The sequence below is a fragment of the Pan troglodytes genome, chromosome 2 (assembly GCF_028858775.2).
Source record: "Pan troglodytes isolate AG18354 chromosome 2, NHGRI_mPanTro3-v2.0_pri, whole genome shotgun sequence".
Classification (NCBI taxonomy): Eukaryota; Metazoa; Chordata; class Mammalia; order Primates; family Hominidae; genus Pan; species Pan troglodytes.
Genome location: NC_086015.1, coordinates 70368779 through 70388415, shown reverse-complemented (window position 1 = coordinate 70388415; position 19637 = coordinate 70368779). Strand labels below are relative to the sequence as shown.

The 19637-nt window shown below is 46.2% G+C and overlaps 1 protein-coding gene across 3 annotated transcripts in view; it reads left to right on the top strand.

Moving 5' to 3' along the window:
* The window catches only part of LRIG1 (leucine rich repeats and immunoglobulin like domains 1), a 122041-nt gene that overhangs the window by 66214 nt on the left and 36190 nt on the right, over positions 1-19637 (top strand). For 2 of the 3 annotated variants that reach the window (XM_063806893.1, XM_016941464.4), the window contains exon 4: positions 17582-17719. Coding sequence is in view for 1 of the 3 variants with exons in the window: in XM_016941464.4 (XP_016796953.3) it covers positions 17582-17719 (138 nt within the window). In the remaining 2 variants the exon portion in view is untranslated. Of the gene's footprint in view, positions 1-14022; positions 14142-17581; positions 17720-19637 lie in introns of those variants that run through there. The other variant, XM_054680765.2, reaches the window with a different exon arrangement.

Genomic DNA, 19637 nt, shown 5'->3' with positions numbered 1-19637 from the left:
GTCATATGGGAGTTGCATGTTTAGTTTTTTTAAGAAACCATCAGACTCTTCCAGAATGGCCATACCATTTGACATTTCTACCGGCAATGTATAGGCAATTCCGTTTCTCCACATTATGGCCAGCATTTGGTGGTGTGGTTTTTTTTTTTTTTTAATTTTTTTGAGACAGAGTCTCGCTCTGTTGCTCAGGCTGGAGTGCAGTGGCATGATTTCTGCTCACTGCAACCTCTGCCTCCTGGGTTCAAGTGATTCTTATGCCTCAGCCTCCCCAGAAGCTGGGATTACAGGCTTATGCCACCAGGCCTGGCTAATTTTTGTATTTTTAGTAGAGACGGGGTTTCGCCATGTTGGTCAGGCTGGTCTTGAACTCCTGACCTCAAATGATCCACCCGCCTCAGCCTCCCAAAGTACTGGGATTACAGGTGTGAGCTACCGCGCCTGACCGTGGTGTTGTATTTTTTTAATTTCAGCCATTCTGATAGGTGTGCAGTGATAGCTCATTATGGTTTTCATTTTTATTTGCATGATGACCAATGATGTTAAGCATCTTTTCATTTGCTTGTTTGCCACCTGTAGATTCTTTTTGGTAAAATGTCCATTCATGCCTTTTGCCCATTTTCTAATTGGATTTTTTGGGTTTTTTTTTGTTGTTGTTTTGCTCTTGAGTTTTGTGAGATGTTTATATAGTCTGGATATATATTCTGGATACTAGTTCTTTGTTAGATATGTGATTTGTAAATACTTTCTCTCAATCTGTAGCTTGTCTTTTCATCTTAGCAGAGTCTTTCACTGAACAAACATTTTTAATTTTGATAAAGCCTAATAAGTGTTAAGTTTTCCTTTTATGGATTGTGCTTTTAGCGTCAGGTCTAAGAATTTTACCTAACTGTAGATCCTAAAGATTTTCTCTTGTGTTTTCTCTTAAAAGATCTGTAGTTTTATGTTTTGCATGTAAGTTCATGATGACATGTTTTTAAAAGCCTGAAATAGGGAAGAAACTTGAAGCTTGTGGTTCCACAAAAGAAACAGCAAGAATTGCTTCTCATAGGACCCCAGCATGGACAAGGCAAGGGTTGAGATGGTTCTGGGGTACAGAGAAGGGGTGCTGCAGACAGTGCCACTTTGGTGTTGTTACAAATCATTTTTGGGGTGGGTGAAGAAGGGCTGCGTTAAAGGGCCAACTCCTCAATCCCACCCATACCCATCCTTAACCCTCCCAGAGTACTGTCAGGTCATATGCTGAAGGCTTGAGAAATTGCGTGGTAAGAGATATTGTAAATCGTATGATTGGGAGATCAAAGTCTTTCAGTTGGGGCAGGAAGCAGGCCTGGTTTTATTTTTAAAGGCACATCAGTGGTATCCCTCCCCAGAGGAGGAGAGGATCTTGTCTTAGAGGCTGCAGCCAAGTGCTGAAACAGCTTCCTCCTTTGCCTGGAACTGCAGAGCTGTCAGGAAGCTGGCATGTGAATCTCAGGGAATGTGCCAGTGGCCAGTAGAGGTGAGGGGCCCATGTGTAACCTCAGAGGGAGCTTTAGCGCTGCAGCACCCACAGTCCCCTCTCTGTCTTCATAGCCGCAGGCTGTCTGGTCTGGCTTACTGTGCCACTGTCACTCCAGAGAGCGGCACAGCCTGGAGTCAGAGGATACCTATGCTTGCATCTTGGTTAGCTGGGTGACTTCATACCAGGGTCTTAACCTCTCTGATTCTGGAGTAGGTGGTGGCTTCTCTGGCGTGGTGGTAAGCAATGAGCGGACAAGTTTCTTCTGTTCCCTGGAGAGTGCTCAGTTCTGTGCCTTTGTACTTACTGCCTGAGGAAATAAGAGCCACTCTCACCCACCTGTTTAGGATGGGGACATGGCCACTGACCACTCCAGTCATCCTAAATATAAATAGAGGTGGTCTGGCTGTGCCCTCTGGCAATGCTGTGTTGACATGCTGTGGGCTGAGGGCCTGGAAGCCTACGTGTGGGTGTGGGCCCCTGGCAGGACTGGGGTTGAACAGGACATTCCCCTTCTTGTTCCCTCTGTATCTGCAGAGTCAGGTCCTGCCTCTGCTCCAGTCACATGGTGTGGCCCCAGTGTAGGGTTATATCCCTGTCCCTGGTGGATGCCGAGAAGAGGTGAGAGGTATGGGGTGCTATCAAGAGAAGCTGTCTTCCTCAGGTTTCTTCTGCCCGCTTCCCTTGTGAGGCAGTTCCACATCCTGACTAGGAGTGTGGGATATGGATTCCTGTTCCGGGCTCCAGTCCCAACTGCACTGCTTACTGCTGTGTAACCTTCAGCAAGTGAGTTGACCTTTCCGTGCCTTAGCATCCTCATCTGTAAAATGGGGACGGTAATAGTGGCCGCCTCTGGGGTTGTCATGAAGATTAAATGAGGGAAGATGTTAAGAGCGAAGCCAGCGCCTAGCTACTGGTAAGCACTAACAAAATGTTAGATTTGTTCCCACTGTTCCTGCCATTATGGCTACTCCTGCCACCCCTTCTACTGGAAAGAAAATGCAGTGTGACTCCTCCATAGCTAAGCATCAAGGGCAAGCTCCCTGGACATCCATGGCCCTGTGCAGCATTGGAACCACTTCCTGGAGGCCGCAGAAGCACCAGGGCTCCATTCCAGACTCCGGCTACAAAGGCCCTTTGAAGTTTGCACCACCTGGAGCAGGCTTTTGTGCCATGAGAGTGTCGGGGGCAGGGGGTTCAGGAGGAGGTTCTGTGTGGAAAACCCTCCTTTGTGCCTGGTGGACTGGTGGTGGAACTGCTCAGGCCACCCTGGGCTGTACCAACCCTACACAGCTCTCCACCACACTTCTTAGTCTGCTCTGCACTTAAGGATTAGGTCCCAAAGTTCATTGTCTACGTTTTCATTAACTGCTTTGTAAATATAAATTTAATGTCACATAATTGACAGGCAGTATGCAAAATGTGGTGGGGATTCCATTATCATCATACTGTGAGAACAACATCCTGTATTCCCTACCTTTTTTTCTACGTGTATCTTCTAGAGAGGGACAGTCATGTGAATTGGTGGGCTGTGTGCCCTGCTTTTGGTTTAGCATGGTGGCATGGACAGTCTCCAGGTGTGTGAGTGCTGCAGACCGCTTTGCCCAAGGCTGAGATGGAAGGGTGGCTGTGAGAAGGAGGTTCATTCTGCTCCCTTTGGGAATTTGGCGTGAGGTCAGCATGTTTCTCAACAGTGGTTCCATTTTTTCAGGTCCTAGTTGGTGAGGTCAGAGGAACAGAAACCACAATAGCTCATGTCAGAGCTCATTGGTCTTGGACTCCTGGGTGACCCCCTCCCCCAGTTGCTGACCAGTCCCTGTGGAACTTGGGCAGAGGAGGTCCTTGCTGTGTGAAGTGCAGTATCTCCATCATTTCACACCCCTGGGCTTGGGACTTCCCACCTCACCCTAGTTGGCGGAGCCTTCTTTGGAAGAAAACCATGCATGGCAGCCTCCTGATACCCTCCAACGTGGGTAGTGCAGACGCTTCTTGGTTAAAATTTCTGGGGTTAGTCCCTGGCCTTAAGGGACACTCTCATCACCTCATTCTTGATCGTTGCCATCTCACCTTTTCTGCTTTTCTTGTCCAGAAACAGTTACCCAGCCCCTGGAGTCTGGTTGAATCCATGTCTCTCATTCTGTGTCCTGGTTTTCTTTCCTCCTTCCCTCGAGGGGCAGAGCTGAACAGGCAGGGACACATGTGCCCTGACAATTGTAATGAAGTATATTTAGCCTTCTTCTCAAAGGGAAATCAGAGGGGTTCAGTTCAGCTGTGCCGTACCCGGGATCCACGGTTGTGCCGGGGTTGGTGGCTCCACATGACACAGCTTGATAGCCCGGTGCTCTGCCAACTTTCAGGGTGGGGCCTGTGCTCTACGAGGGCTGAGAGCTTGTGGCGGGGTCTCGGTGTGGTGGAGGGAACACCATCAGTGTGCTGGGGTGTGGGGTAGCAGGTCACCAGGGAAAGGAAAACAAAGGGGGAAGAAAATAGGGATGTATTGATACATTTGGGGGAAAACAAAGCCCTGAGAGATAATCAAGTGTCTATGTTGGCCCTGAGCAAAAGCGATAAATACGTTTGGCTCTTCTGACCCAGAGGTGCATGTGGCTGGGAATTCTGGTGGAAGTGGCTCATTGTTCATCTCTGGCCCAACTTGAGCCTGGTTTTTCATCTCTTGGCCCAACCTGGTACTGCTTTGCCATGCCCAGATGCCAAGACAGCTGACCTCCGTGTGGACATGGAACTAACTCCTCAAGCCCCTTAGAAGTCACTGCCCATGTTAGGATGGCATAGCCTTTCTCCCTGGGAATGTGATCCATATGTGGCTTGTACAGCTTCCTCGGGTCAGCAGTGTCCACGTGGAACTCCTAGGGGAGGCGTGCAGATGGGGACCTCAGGCAGGGCCGAGCTGTGGCTAGAAGTGAGTGAGGGAGAGATTGTTGGCCAGCCTTGGATAAGCATAATTGTCTCAACATTGCAAGCCAGTGAGGGCCAGTGTTTGGGGTTCAATTGAATGTGGGAAATGCGTAAGTAACCCCCACCCCGTGCTATTTGAAAATCCATCGTATTCGACATTTGCTTTTAAATAGGTCTGTCAGCTTCCCTACCTTTTTTAAAAAAGTTAACTCCACGTTGTGTCTTAAATTTTTTTCTTTTTAAAAGTTTTTAATTGGATGGTTGGTCGTGCCTCAGTGTTTTTTTTTTTTTTTTTTTTCCTGAGTAATGTTCCTTGGTTCAGGTTTGTTGTGGTGAATGTAAGACATTGAACTAAAGTTGTAATTTGTTTGTTTATTCAACAAATATTGATTGAGTTTTAAGGTTTTAAGTTCTAAGCGTTATCCTGGGGGCTAAGGCTATAGCAGTCAATACGATAGACTAAAAATTCCTAGCCGGTGTGCGGTTTATATTCTACCCAGTCAAGACTGCAGGACTACTTAATACTTTAGGAGGTTTTGTTTTGTTTTGTTTTGTTTTTAATTAATGGACTTTTATAGCAGTTGTAAGTTTACAGAAAAATGGAGTGGAAAGTACGGAGAGTTCCCATATGCCCCCCCCATCTCTTCTCTCTCCCCCTCACACACACTCACACACCCACCCTGTTTCCCCTATTGTTAACATCTTGCATTAGTGTGGTACATTTGTTACAATTGATGAGTCAATATCGATCCATTATTACTAAAGTTTATAGTTTACATTAGAGTTCAGTCTTGGTTCTGACAAATGTATAATCACATGTGCCCACCATTACAGCGTCATACAGAATAGCTTCACTGACCTAAAAATCTCCTGTGCTGAACCTGCTCATCTCTCTCTCCCCAGCCTCTGGCAGTTAAATATTGTTACTGTCTCCATAGTTTTGCCTTTCTCAGAATGTCATACATTTGGAATCATACAATTGGTAGTCTTTTCAGATGGGCATCTTTTACTCAACAATGTGTATTTCCTTAGGAGTTTTTCTGCTGCTCTTGTTTATTTGTGCATCTTAAATGCAGAGCATTCTGATAGTTTGGATTGGGTCCTGGGTCATTCATGAGTTGGGTCACTCTAGACTTCACAGAACAGTGGTGGCCAGCTGTTGATCGTACCTAGATTTTTTCGTTTCAGGGATCCGGGGCTTTCAGTTCAATGGGTGTAAGTTGATGGGTGGGAGAACCAAATGGGATCTGCTGTGGCAAGGTCCCTGGGGTTAGGTAGTCTCATGGGGATGGGACATTGGGTCGTCTTTGCAAGGAGTTAATGGAAGCTGTTTGTTGAAGACCCAAAGGGGAGGGTGACCCTAAAGGAAGTGAACGGGTTGGGAGGTTGGTTGACACAGCCCAGTCCTGCCTTTGGAGAGGTTGACCCTGCCTGGCGGAGGCTGTTTATCCCGCCACTGGGCTGCTCTTGTTTTTTATCCAATCTCCACCTGAATAAACAGATCTGGAACGTCATCTGCAGCCAGGCTGAGAATCTGCCAAAATTCCCCAGGGAACTGGTGATTCACCAGCAGCAGGGGAAGAGAGAGGGAACAAGCAAGAGAGAGAGACCTGCTTATTCTGATTCTCATTTCCTGTCCAGCAAATAACCCAGGCTGGGCTGTTTCTTACGAGACAGCAGTTCTTTGAGTAAATGATCAATTTCTGCAATAGAACAAATGATTTTGATTTTAATTTTTAAGAAGATGGATGTAAAGCAGGCTAGAGGGAAATGGTTTCAACTGTCATTCTGAGAAGAGAGACTTTTATTCAAGTTGGATTAGGAAAGCTCTTCCGCATTCACTTGTTCTTGAAAAATATCTTAATTTTCAAGTTCTATATGGGCATTGGTCCTGGCACAAGTGCATTATCGTAAGCTGTGGACTTTAGCATCAACATTATTTCTTGCCAATTTTGAGACTTAGAATTATTCTTTTTTTATGTGTGATCATTAGGCCCTCACTTATTTTAAAAAATTCTACTGGACACCTGAAGAAGATTAGATTGAGCTTGGCCATGTTCGGTGGCCCCAGGCTGTATTCCTAATGTGTTTTTTGGGGAGGGGTCAGAAAGGGGACATATGAGGGCAGTGGCATCTGAGAATGTGGTCAAATGAAGCAGCATGAAACAGGGCACTTGGAGCTAATGGTTTTCAGATTCATTTCAACCCTAGGGGACTTGGTTTAAAAGAAAACTACCAGTGTCTACTAAGGCCAGACATATGCAAGCTCAATGACCTGAGTAGCAATTCCATGCCTGGACATTGCACGCCTGCCAAAAATGCATGCAGACATGCACCAGAAAGCAAGTGCAGAAGACAAGTCCGTGTTCATAGCTGTGATTTTTGCAATAGCCTGAATTGGAAATAACTCAATGTCCGTCAACAATAGAAAGAAAAAATAAATTGCTGTATGTTCTGTCAATAGAAATATCGTACAGTGATAGAAAAGAATTAACTACTGCTAATGCAGCAACCCAGATGGATCTCATAAACAATGTTGAGTGGAAGTAGCCAAATAAAAAAGGGTATGTGCAGAACAGTTTTGTGTCTGTACAGCACAGAAATAGGCAGGCAGAATTAATTGTGGGTGGTAGAAATTAGAGGTTTCCTTTGGGAGGAATAACAACCAGGAGACAGGAGGAGGGAGGCTTCTGGGTGCGGAAATTTTTCTCTACATTTTGTAAAAATCCTTTATATTTCAATAAAAATGTTTACAAACAAAACAACTGCCAGCATTTGACCATATGGCCTGTCTGATAGTGCTGCAATTTAAAAAAAAAAATTTTTTTAAGAGATGAGGGTCTCACTGTGTTGCCCAGGCTGGTCTCGAACTCCTGGCCACAAGCAGTCCTTCTACTGTTGTCTCCCAAAGTGTTGGGATTACAGGCCAGAGTCATTGTGCCCAGCCTGTATCTTCTGACAAGGAGAAATCATCACCTTCATGTGTGTTTTTGAAATGGTTAATGTTTTTTGGCATTTGCAGTCATAAAGTACACCTCCTTAGGTAGGCATCAGGGCTGGTGTGCCCTGTACTAAGTTTCATCTTCCGTCAGTAATATGAGGGTCTCAGATAGTCTCACATTGTGTGGATTCCAGGTGTGGTATGTTGTTAAGCTACACTGTAGCCTCAGAAGGCATATGTGAATGTGTACACGCCTTCATTCATTTTGATTATTTTGAGTGCGTGCTGTATGTGGGTGGTGACACTGAGTGTGTGGTGCAGAGCCTTGGTAAGAATTCCAGTGCAGCACCATGATGGGCAGAGTGCTGCAGGGTGTGGAGTTTGATGAAACCTGTCTGCCAGGATCACTTTGTTGGGGTAATGGGGGCCGGGGGTGTTAGATTTTTTTTCCCCCCAGTCCAGGGCTAGATTATGTGAAACTTATTTTCTAGCCGGAGGTTCAGGCGACGCAAAGAGCTATTATGTGGATTTCGCTTATTCATTAAGTAAGACGTGTTAAGATTTGATCTTGAAGTAAAACTGTGGTAGATTTGCCATTTCAGTGAGAGTCCACACTCAGATAGTTGACTGTGGACTTTGTGAATCACTGTAATTGTCTGGAAGGGCGGAAGGGCACAGCTTCTTAGATCTTAGGGATGGAGAGCTGGCCACCTTCAGTATGTTTCAGACTAATTGGCGGAACTGAAACGAGGAAGGATATACAGTGTGGATTTCTGTCTTCTGTAAAGTAACCCTGTTTGCCCATCTATCTTCACTGGCTCCAGTAAGGAACCTGGTTGATCTCTTGAGGAACATAACAGTGGTAGAGACTTATGTTCCATTTCACTTTCTGAAGAGGTAGAAAAGACATTAGCAGAAAAGACTGTGATTAGTGATGTCTGACATGGGGACTGGAGGGACAATGGGAAAGTTTTCTCTCTGCAGTTAAGAGGTATTTCCTTATTTTGCAGGTGGTTAAATGAGGTAGAGAAAGAGTGATTTATACATGGTTCCAAAATTGCATGAAAGCAAGAATTAGAGTCTGGGTCTCTGCACCCCAAGAAACACAAACTGGTTGCCATAGTGTTGACAGGGTCAGCACACCACAGACAGTGGTCCCAATCCTGGCCCACTGCTTGTTTTTGTAAATAAAGTTTTATTGGAACATAGCCACACTCATTCATTTACATATTGTCTGGCTGCTTTTACATTATAACAGCAGAACTGAGTGGTCATGACAGAGACAGTATGACCCACAAAGCCTAAAAATTTACCATCTGGCCCAATGTAGAATAAGTTTGCTGGCCCCTGGTGTAGAAAATAGGTGCATAATTTCAGGGGTCAGAAATTACCCACTTGACCCACCTTGTCCCAACTGCCTTTGATCTCCTTGCCCTTTCTTCCTGGCTGTTATCTGTGACATGAGATCTTTTCCACCACTAACGGGAATACCTTGTAAACCAGGCTTTCACAGAACTGTAGTGGAACAATCACTTATGAGAAAAAGTTTTAAATGTTGGTTTCAAATGCCTCCATCTGTTTCACTGTCTAATTTAACATCAGCTCTGAAAATGTAGCCAACTGGGGAGAGCTTATCTTGCCTGCTTTCCGCCTTTGAAGACTGATTTTATTTTTGAAGCCTTTAACAGGTGTTGGTTTAATAGACTTCTGCTGTATTAAGTTCTCCTCGCTCCAGAGGGCAGCCCAAGGGGTAAACTGACACTGTGGACGGAGGCGAATGCCACGTGACCTGGCCACCACACACTTCCCCCAGTCCCCATAAGTGCAGAATCACTGGTTTTGTCTGGTTGCAGAGAAAGGCTGCGCTGTTCCTTTGATGAGGCCAATAAGAACTGTTCCTAGCACAACACTGTCCTCTTGCCTTGCACCATCCTCACCCTTTTTTGTAAACTTAAGTGGATCCCTTTGCAGCTTACCTTCCCTAACAATAAAGATACTCCTTCCTCCCTCGATGGCAGATCTTTCAAGATCTCAAAGAAACTGCCCTTTTCTTTCCATCCAGAACATTCAAAGTAAAAACTTGAGCTTTATCTGCCTTATTTGCTGAGATTCTGTCACATGAAGTCCTGTGCACATTTGCTCCTCACACAGGACTCTGGGAAGCTTGTATGAGAGCTGGGCCACCTGGCCGAGGCCAAGCTACGTAGAACAGTCTGAGTTGACTGAGAAATGGCCAGCTAATGTTCAGATTTAGCCAAGCTTTGGAAGTTTATGGGTGGAATCTGGGCCAGTGCCCTTAAAATTCTGCCAGGAGAGCCTCTCGGACAGGCTAGATAGGGTCATGCTTCCCTGGGCTTGCATCCCGGCTCCTCTTGCTTCCCAGCTGTGTGACCTTGGGCAAGCTCCAGCAGACTTCTGAGCCTCAATTTCTTCAATTGCCTAAGTATAGATGCTTCTCAACTGACAATGGAGTTATGTCCAGATAAACCCATCCTAAGTTGAGCAAAAAATGCATTTAATACCTCTAACCTCCTGAATACCACAACCTAGCCTAGTCTACCTTAAATGTGCTCAGAACACTCATGTTAGTCCACAGTTGGGCAGAATCATCTAACACAAAGCCCATTTTATAATAAAGTTTTGAATATCTCCTATAATTTATTGAATACTGAGTGGAAAACAGAATGGTTTTATGGGTACTTGAAGTACAATTTCTATTGAATGTGTATAGCTTTTGCACCATTGTGAAGTCCAAAAATCGTTAAGCTGAACCGTCGTAAGTCAGGGGCTGCCTATAAAGATAATAGTACCTACCTTGTTAGATTGCTGTGTGATGGCATTGATGCTTTGCCCAGGATCTACTATGTATATAATAGGTGTTCATTAATTGGTCAGCTGTTGAGAGGCAATAAAAAGAGGTATGGATCTTCTTGGGAACTGTGCAGTTAGTTATGTTAAAGGAGTGAAAATGATGACCACTTGGATTTGCATGTGGAATTGAAAACATGGATAGTTTCCTGAAGGTGGAATGCCGGGTTGAGTGAGGGCAGCAGACATGTTTCCATGGCATCAACTCTCAGGCAGGAGGTGGGAAGGCTTCCCTGCAGGGGTTTGAATGCCAGCTGTTTACTCTAACCTTCATGGGGGGGAGACCTAGAGAGGGTATCTTAGACCAGCAGGCTACCTCTGGAATGGTGGGGTTGGTGGGGTTTGGTGGGCTTGGGTCAGGGACGTGGCCTCAGTTCCACTTGCTGTGGGAGTGGGGGTGGGGGGTGTCATCCAGATGCTGGGGAATCTGTCAGATATCTAGCCACCCTGAATCCTGCAGAAGTTGCAGTCTGGGATTTGCTTTGAAACGTGGGGTCTTCCCAGTGGCTGGGTTTGACACTCTCCAGCTGGAGCAGGCTTCTTTTATGCTTGAAGTTAAGAGTGAGAGCTCTGAGTCAGCCCTTCATTCCTGAGAGGGGAGCCAGAGCTGCTTGTTTGCACTGAAATATGTCAGAAGAGTAGACAAGAACCAGTCATTAATTTTATTCTTTTTTCCAGAGCACCTCCTACAGACTAGATCCTTAGCCTGGTTCTGATGACACAAGCATGACTACTAAAAACAAGAACTCATTTTATTGAGCAGCTGTTACGTGTCAGGTCATATCAGCCCATGGGGCATATGAAGTTCACACATCACTTTACAGAGGGGGCTCTTCTGAGGTTCACACCTGTGAGTGGGATAGCTGGGATTTGAACCTGGGCAGGGAGACACTCAAAGCATATTGTTCCACAGTGCTGTGCCATGTTCCACAGCAGGAAGAACTCCACATGTGCCTTGGAGACCATGGACAGGACTTACTTGGGAGACACAAGAATCGTCATTTGAGATTTAGACAGAAGAGTGCTGTGAACTGACTCACATTTTGTTTTAATTTGTTTCTTTTGAGATGGAGTTTCGCTCTTGTTGCCCAGGCTGGAGTGCGGTGGCATGATCTTGGCTCACTACAACCTCTGCCTCCCAGGCTCAAGCAATTCTCCTGCCTCAGCCTCCTGAGTAGCTGGGATTACAGGCATGCGCCACCACACCTGGCTAATTTTTTATTTTTAGTAGAGACAGGGTTGCTCCATGTTGGTCAGGCTGGTCTCAAACTCCTGACCTAAGGTGATCCGCCCACCTCAGCCTCCTAAAGTGCTGGGATTACAGGCGTGAGCCACCGTGCCTGGCCTTGTTTTAATTTTAAACTGTGGTAAAGTACACATAACATAAAATTTACCATCTGAAGTATTTTTTAAAATGTAGAGTTCAATGGTGTTACAATGCATTTATGTTGTGCAACCAGTCTCCAGAACTTTTTTCCATCTTGCAAAACTAAAACTTCATACCCATTTGATATGGTTTGGCTGGGATGATGTCTACCCAGATCTCATCTTGAATTGTAACTCCTACAATTCCCATGTGTCATGGGAGGGACCCAGTGGGAGGTGATTGAATTATGAGGGTGGGTCCTTCCTGTGCTGTTCTCATAATAGTGAATGAGTCTCACAAGATCTGATGGTTTTAAAAACTGGAGTTTCCCTGCACAAACTCTCTTTTTGCCTGCTGCCATCCATGTAAGATGTGATTTGTTCCTCCTCGCCTTCTACCATGATTGTGAGGCCTCTCCAGCCAGGTGGAACTTTGTGTCCAATTAAATCTCTTTCTTTTGTAAATTGCCCAGTCTTTGTGTCTTTATCAGCAGCGTGAAAAATAACTAAGACAGTGAATTGGTACCAGTAGAGTGGGACATTGCTGAAAACATACCTGAAAATGTGGAAGTGACTTTGGAACTGGATAACAGGCAGAGGTTGGAGCACTTTGGAGGGCTCAGAAGGCAGGAAAATGTGGGAAAGTTTGGAACTTCCTAGAGACTTGTTGAATGGCTTTGACAAGAATGCTGATAGTGACATGAACAATAATGTCCAGGCTGAGGTGGTCTCAGATGGAAATGAGGAATTGTTGGGAACTAGAGCAAAGGTGACTCTTGTTATGCTTTAGCAAAGAGACTGGCAGCATTTTGCCCCTGCCCTAGAGATTTGTGGAACTTTGAACTTGAGAGAGATAATTTAGGGTATCTGATGGAATAAATTTCTAAGCAGTAAAGCATTAACGATGTGACTTGGGTGCTGTTAAAAGCATTCAGTTTCAAAAGGGAAACAGAACATAAAAGTTTGGAAAATTTGCAGCCTGACAATGCAATAGAAAAGAAAATCCCATTTTCTGAGGAGAAATTCAAGCTGGCTGCAGGAATTTGCATAAGTAATGAGGAGCTGAATGTTAATCACCAAGACAGTGGGGAATATGTCTCCAGGGCATGTCAGAGATGTTTGCAGCAGCCCCTCCCATCACAGGCCCGGAGGCCTAGGAGGAAAAAGTGGTTTCGTGGGGCAGGCTCAGGGTCCCTGTGCTGTGTACAGCCTAGGGACATGGTGTCCTGTGTTCTAGCTGCTCCAGCTGTAGCTGAAAGGGGCAACATAGAGCACGGACCATGGCTTCAGAGGGTGGAAGCCCCAAGTCTTGGCAGCTTCCATGTGGTGCTGAGCCTGCAGGTGTGCAGAAGTCAACAGTTGAGGTTTGGGAACCTCTGCCTAGATTTCAGAGCATGTATGGAAATGCCTGGATGCCCAGGTAGAAGTTTGCTGCAGGGGCAGGGCCCTCATGAAGAACCTCTGCTAGGGCAGTGTGGAAGGGAAATACGGTGTGGCCCTCATGAAGAATGTCTGCTAGGGCAGTGTGGGATCCCCCACACAGAGTCCCTACTGTGGCACTGCCTAGGGAAGCTGTGAGAAGAGGGCCACTGTACTCCAGACCCCAGAATGGTAGATCCACTGACAGCTTGCACCAGGCACCTGGAAAAGCCACAGACACTCAACACCAGCCTGTGAAAGCAGCTGGGAGGGAGGGTATACCCTGCAAAGCCATAGGGGTGGAGCTTCCCCAAGACCATGGGAACCCATGTCTTGCATCAGCGTGATCTGGATGTGAGACATGACTGCCCCGCTGGATTTCGGACTTGCATGGAGCCTGTAGCCCCTTTGTTTTGGTCAATTTCTCCCAGTTGGAATGCCTATATTTACCCAATACTGATACCCCTATTGTATCTATGAAGTAACTAGCTTGCTTTTGATTTTACAGGTTCATAGGCAGAGGGACTTGCCTTGTCTCAGATGAGACTTTGGACTATGGACTTTTGAGTTAATGCTGAAATGAGTTAAGACTTTGGGGGACTGTTGGGAAGGCATGATTGGTTTTGAAATGTGAGGATGTGAGATTTGGGAGGGGCCAGGGGCAGAATGATATGGTTTGGCTGTGTCCCCACCCAAATCTCATCTTGAATTGACTCCCACAATTCCTATGTGTCATAGGAGGGTCCCAGTGGGAGGTGATTGAGTTATGGGGGCAGGTTTTTCCTATGCTGTTCTCATGATAGTGAATGAGTCTCATAAGACCTGATGGTTTTAAAAACAGGAGTTTCCCTGCACAAGCCCTTTTTTTTGCCTGCTGCCATCCATGTAAGACATACTTGCTCTTCTTTGCCTTCTGCCATGATTGTGAGGCCTCCCCAGCCACGTGGAACTGTGAGTCCAATTAAACCTCTTTCTTTCATAAATTGCCCAGTCTCAGGTATGTCTTTATCAGCAGCATGAAAATGGACTAATACACCATTAAACAACAGATCTTCCTTCTGCGGTCTCCCTGGTCCCTGGACACCACCATTCTACTTTCTGTTTCAATGAATCTGACTACTCTAGCTACCTCACGTAAGTGGAATCATACAGCATTTGTCTTTTTGTGACAGGCATCTTTCACTTGGCATCATGTCCGCAATGCTCATCCATTCAGTAGCACGTGTTAGAATTTCTTTTCTTTTTAAGGCTGAGTAATATCTCATTGCATGTATATACAACATTGATGGACATTTGGGCTGTTCCACCTTTGGCTGTGGTGAGTAATGCTTCTATGAACATGAGGATACACATGTCTCTTTGAGGTCTGCTTTCAGTTATTTAGATATGCAGAAGTGGAATTGTGGGATCATATGGTGCGCCTCTGTTTAATTTTTTGAGGAATCTCCATAATGTCGTCCTCTGCAGGTGCACCACCGTTTTACATTTCTACCACTGGCATACAGGGTTTCACTCTCTCCACATCCTCACCCACACTTGTTATTTTCTGTTTGTTTTTTTGTTTTGTTTTAATAGTGGCCATCCTAGTGGGTGTGAGGTGACTTCTCATTGTGGTTGTGATTTACATTTCCCTAATGAATGGTGATATTGATCATCTTCTCATGTGCTTGTTGGCCATCTGTGTGTTTTCTTTGGAACAATGTTCAATTCTTGGCTCATTTTAAAAATCAGGTTGGTTGTTTTTTGTTGTTGTTCTTGTAGAGGTTCTTTATATCTGGATATTAGCCCCTTATCAGAAATGTGATTTGCAAATATTTTCTCTTACTCCATGGGATGCCTGAAGTGACTTATTTTTAACAGGTCTCTCTGGCTGCTGGGTTGGGAATAGACTGTAAGTGGGCAAGGATGGAAGGGAAGGTCTAGTCAGTAGCCCATGGGCATGGTTATCTTCCATTTCCAAGCTAGAACATTTTGAATCATTATTGATGCCCCTAGTTGTCATCTCCAGCCCCCACCAGGGCAGGTGTTTCAAGGTAGGATGCTGAAGTTGGGAGGAGACAGGTGGGGAGAGGCCAGCAGCTTTGATCAGAGGGTGGAGCTGGTAGGGTGGGTAGGACCTAATCAGAGGGTCTCTTGTGCCTGTCTCTGTATTGCTGCCATCTCTCTCCTGGCCCACTGTGGCATCCATTCCCAACTTGTTAGCTTGGGCTGCGAGGCATTTGCTGTTGTGGTCCTGCCCACCCTACTAGCTCTGCAATCTGATCCAAGCTCCCGGCTTCTGCCTACCTGTCTCCTCCTGGCCTCAGCATCCTACCCTCAGACATTCGCCCTGGCACCTTGTGCACTCCCTTGCTCCTCTCACAGACCCTGCCACTGTGGCCCTCACTCCCACACACCCTTGTCTCCCATCTCCACGGCTGCCTCTTCTGCCAAATGGGGAACTTTCCCAGCGGGTGAAAGAGACTTGTCTTCTGCACAGGGTCCTTTATGCAGAGTGGGGCCCAGATTGTGTTTGGTTCAGCGAATGAAAAGACTGACAAGAAGCAAAAGGTACCAGACCACAGACAAAGACTGAGGAGACAGAGGAGGAGGTGGGGAGAGGACAGAACTGGTGTGGGAGAGATGTTGGGCCTGCAGCTGTCCCACGGCTTCGCAATGTAAGGCCTCACCCCCTCTTTGTGCCCTTCTGGGCCGGTGGCGCCCGGCCCTTCTGTCCAGCACAGACTCTTTTCCTGGCGCCCTGATACCATATTCACAGTTTCCGGATAAGACTCAGCTCTGTCGCCTTTATTTCTTGTTCCTTTTCTTCCCGTACTTTACATAATAAAGGTTTTCTTTTCTTTTTTCCTTTGGAGCCAGAAAACTGAAGAGACTATCTTTATTAAAGAACTTAATAAAGAACTCAAAGGAAGTGGCTTTGGGGGCTGGGGAGGAGAGGAAGGGAAAGGGTCCTTTCATGCCGGGGAGGTTCTGTGTGCAGAGTTGCACCCTTGGAAATGGACTTTCGAGTTCAGGGCCTGGGAGACGCATGAAAAAAACAAAGGAGTCCACGAGAAGCCCCAGAGCTTCTGGGAAAGAGGTCCTTGTTTATGCCTGTTGGAACTGATTCGGTCAAGTGTTTGTTTAAAGGAGATGCCACTTGGTAAGCGACGCCTGGCTTACTTGTGTTGTGTTCAAGAATGCTTTGATTGGCCGGAGATGCTGACACTGTTTATTCAGAACTGGCTCGAGTGCGAGTGCCTGGAACCTAGAGGCCCAGCGCCACCACCCAGCAGATTCCTAAGTGTCTAATATTGCAGTGAGGGCTGCAGTGGTTTGACTCTGCCAGGCAGCGCCAAACCCACAACAGGGCGGTTAGCTACCTCTAGCCTTGGCTAGCATTCGTCTTTCTCTTGACTTATAACTGTTGCTTGTTTATATAGTGGGTTTGACAGAAAGTAGATTAAAGGTGCGCACAGGCCAGCTGCGGTGGCTCACGCCTGTAATCCCAACATTTTGGGAGGCCAAGGCGGGTGGATCATGAGGTCAGGAGATCGAGACCATCCTGGCCAACACGGTGAAACCTTGTCTCTACTAAAAAAAATTAAAAAATTAGCTGGGTGTGGTGGCACGTGCCTGTAATCCCAGCTATCTGGGAGGCTGAGGCAGAAGAATCGCTTGAACCCAGGAGACGGAGGTTGCAGTGAGCCAAGATGGCGCCACTGCACTCCAGGCTGGCGACAGAGCGAGACTCTGTCTCAAAAACAAAAACAAAACAAAAAAAAAACACAAGTTACAGTAGAACATTCCTGTCTTGGGAGGTGGTGACCACTAAACATTTACCTTCAGATTTGCCACATGCTTTATGTGGTTTTAGGCTGGATCGTCCCTATCCCTGAAGTGATGGGTTGTGGCCCCATCTTCCAAATGAGAAAACCGAGGCACAGTGCTTAATATTAATGGTAGAGTCGGGAGGTTCAGGGAACTCAATTTCAGTTAGACTCAGCAGTGAGCTCCTCTTTCCCATTTTACATTGTCAGGATTTTGTCGTAATCTTTTTTTTTTCTTTTTCTTTTTTTTTAAATCCTCTGTGTCTGGTATATGGTAGGTGTTGGTAAAATGTGAGGTGTGTAATGATGTGTTAAACTGGATTAAAGTGAACTCTGGGCTGTGGTGCCTATGGCTCTTGTAAGTTATGAGGCTGGACTAGGTCTGAGGATGATGGGTGAGAGTTGGACTGGAGCTGTCTGGCTGCACAGGACAGGGCACATCCTTTATGGTGAGTGCATCCGTGGATTCTGGTCAGGTCATGCTGGTCTCACATGGTCTTCAGTGTCACTGCTGTGTTGTTGCCCTTGGAGAGGGAAGCCTAGGGATAGAACTTTGATAAACTTGTCCCAGATTGAAAATCCAATATTCTCCTAGCATCTGGCCAGCAGGTGATAACTTGATGGGAAAAGAAACAGGAGATCTCATTTTTAAGAGTGTCACTGCATTGTAGTTATATTGGTGGGGGGTGGGGTGCAGGAATACTAGTTTCTTGTAGTTACTTTGCAAAAAGAGATGCTCAAGTCACCTCCCTTGTTGTGTTTCAGGCAGCACAATAAGATTCGCAGCGTGGAGGGGAACCAGCTGAAGGCCTACCTTTCCTTAGAAGTGTTAGATCTGAGTTTGAACAACATCACGGAAGTGCGGAACACCTGCTTTCCACACGGACCGCCTATAAAGGAGCTGTAAGTGCCTCTGTTCTGCCACCTGTGGCTGGCCCGCTGTGTCCAGCCAGCTAACAGCTTCACCGGCACCCAGTTCTGGATGCAGGAGGGATGCTTCCTTCCCTTCTCAGCCATGGCTGGGCCGAGTCAGTGGGGATGGTTCAGACCTTCCCTGAGCAGGGCAGGGGCGAGCCCCATGCATAGAGCACGTCCAGATCCTGCAGCATTATCCTGACATTACAGACAGACAAGGGACAGAGGCAGGAAGGACTCAGCACTCCAAGACGAGAGTCTAGGACTCAAGAACAGATCGATCTTGACCACAAAGCCTGCTTTCTTTCCCATTTCCTTGGCTGCCTCTCAGAAATGCTTCCAGAGGAGATTCAGGGAGGATGGTTAGAGGATTCGCATTGGAAGCCTGTCTGACAGGGCTTAGCTTATCAGTGCTTATCTTTCTAGTGTCATGCACTGTAAAACAAGTCATTGGGTTTGTTTGGGGGAGGGCAGTTACTCTATTATGTGGGTTTTCAGCACCTTTTAGATTTGTCTGTTTCTCTTACCCATATTAATGTCCCATATCACACACAATGGATGGTAGACAGGAAGGAAAAAACGTTAAAACCTACTTAATCAACTACTTGTTGGTAGGAAAAGTGTTACTCTGGGAAAGAAACTGCAACCCCAGGCTAAAGAGACGTTTTCCAATTCCAGGTGAGTTTTCATTCCGTGTGTCATTACTGTTCCAGAGTTAACTTTGGAACGCATTTGCAAGGCTGGTTTAGGGGTCATTGTGACCCATCTTTTCAGGGAGGGTGAGGTTTGGCACATGGATTTTCCAAGTAAATACTGCAAGAAGAAGAGTGATTTCTTTCTTAGCCTGCATTAGGGCGCCAGAGTTGGGAACAGGAGGCCTTGGCTTTTGTGAAGCCTCCAGTGTGGGCCCTCAAAAGGTGTCCACGTGAAACCACTTTGCTTGGGACAGAGAAACCATAACTGCTACACTAAGATGCTCTGACCTCTCCCTGCACAAAAGTGGGAGGGACTTTCTATTTTGGCAGCTATTGGGTGATATATCTTCATCACACAGGCTGTTCTTTAATCTGAGGTGTTGAGAACAAACAGTCCAGCCCCATTTGCAAAGAATCCTTATGTGCCTTGTCCTAGGCCACTATCTGCTGGAGAGACAAAAAGTGCCTTGCTCCCTTCCACCCTCTGTGGTAGAAAATCCTCTCTGGTCTTTCTCCTTTTCACTTAGGCCAGAAAAAGCAGCATTTGTTTGGGGAAGGCAGAGGAGAGGTGTTGGAAACCACTTCTCACAGGAATGCCATATTGTTCTTCCTTGTACTTTCTTTTCTTTTTTATTACTTGATATAATTTGCATACAGCAAGATGCACAGATCTGAGCTGCAGACTTCTATGCCTTTTGAGAAGCGGTGTCTGCCTTTCTGTATTGTCACGGGAGATGCCCAGACTTAATCACGCTGTAAGTGTAGGTACCATGACATATTGCTTGTTTTCCGAAGGGATTCTGCACAGGTCTCTTCAGCTAGAGTGTTTCTTTGAGGCATTTAAAATTACAGAAATGAATTGGTTTATACATATGTGTTATGTAATTCATATAGCAAGACCCACCTCAAAACTAAAGGCTATTTCTCTAAATTATTAAATTAACGCTGACCTTGCCTTTCAGTTGATTTTCTGCTTTCTAGGAGTTTTCACGTCAACCTTGGGCACTGGGTGGTGAGAAGAGTCCTGCAGGTGGCTCCTGACGCAGGGCTGGTGTGTCAGTGGGCATGGAGGTGTTTGACTTTCACTCCCACCCTCTTGGGGTGGCCCAGCAGCTTCAAGGACGGTATGCTTTCGACTAAATCGGCCTTGCCCTCAGGGCTTAGGTGCACAGTCCTAACACCTGCATCTCTCTAGCTCCCCATCCAAAGCC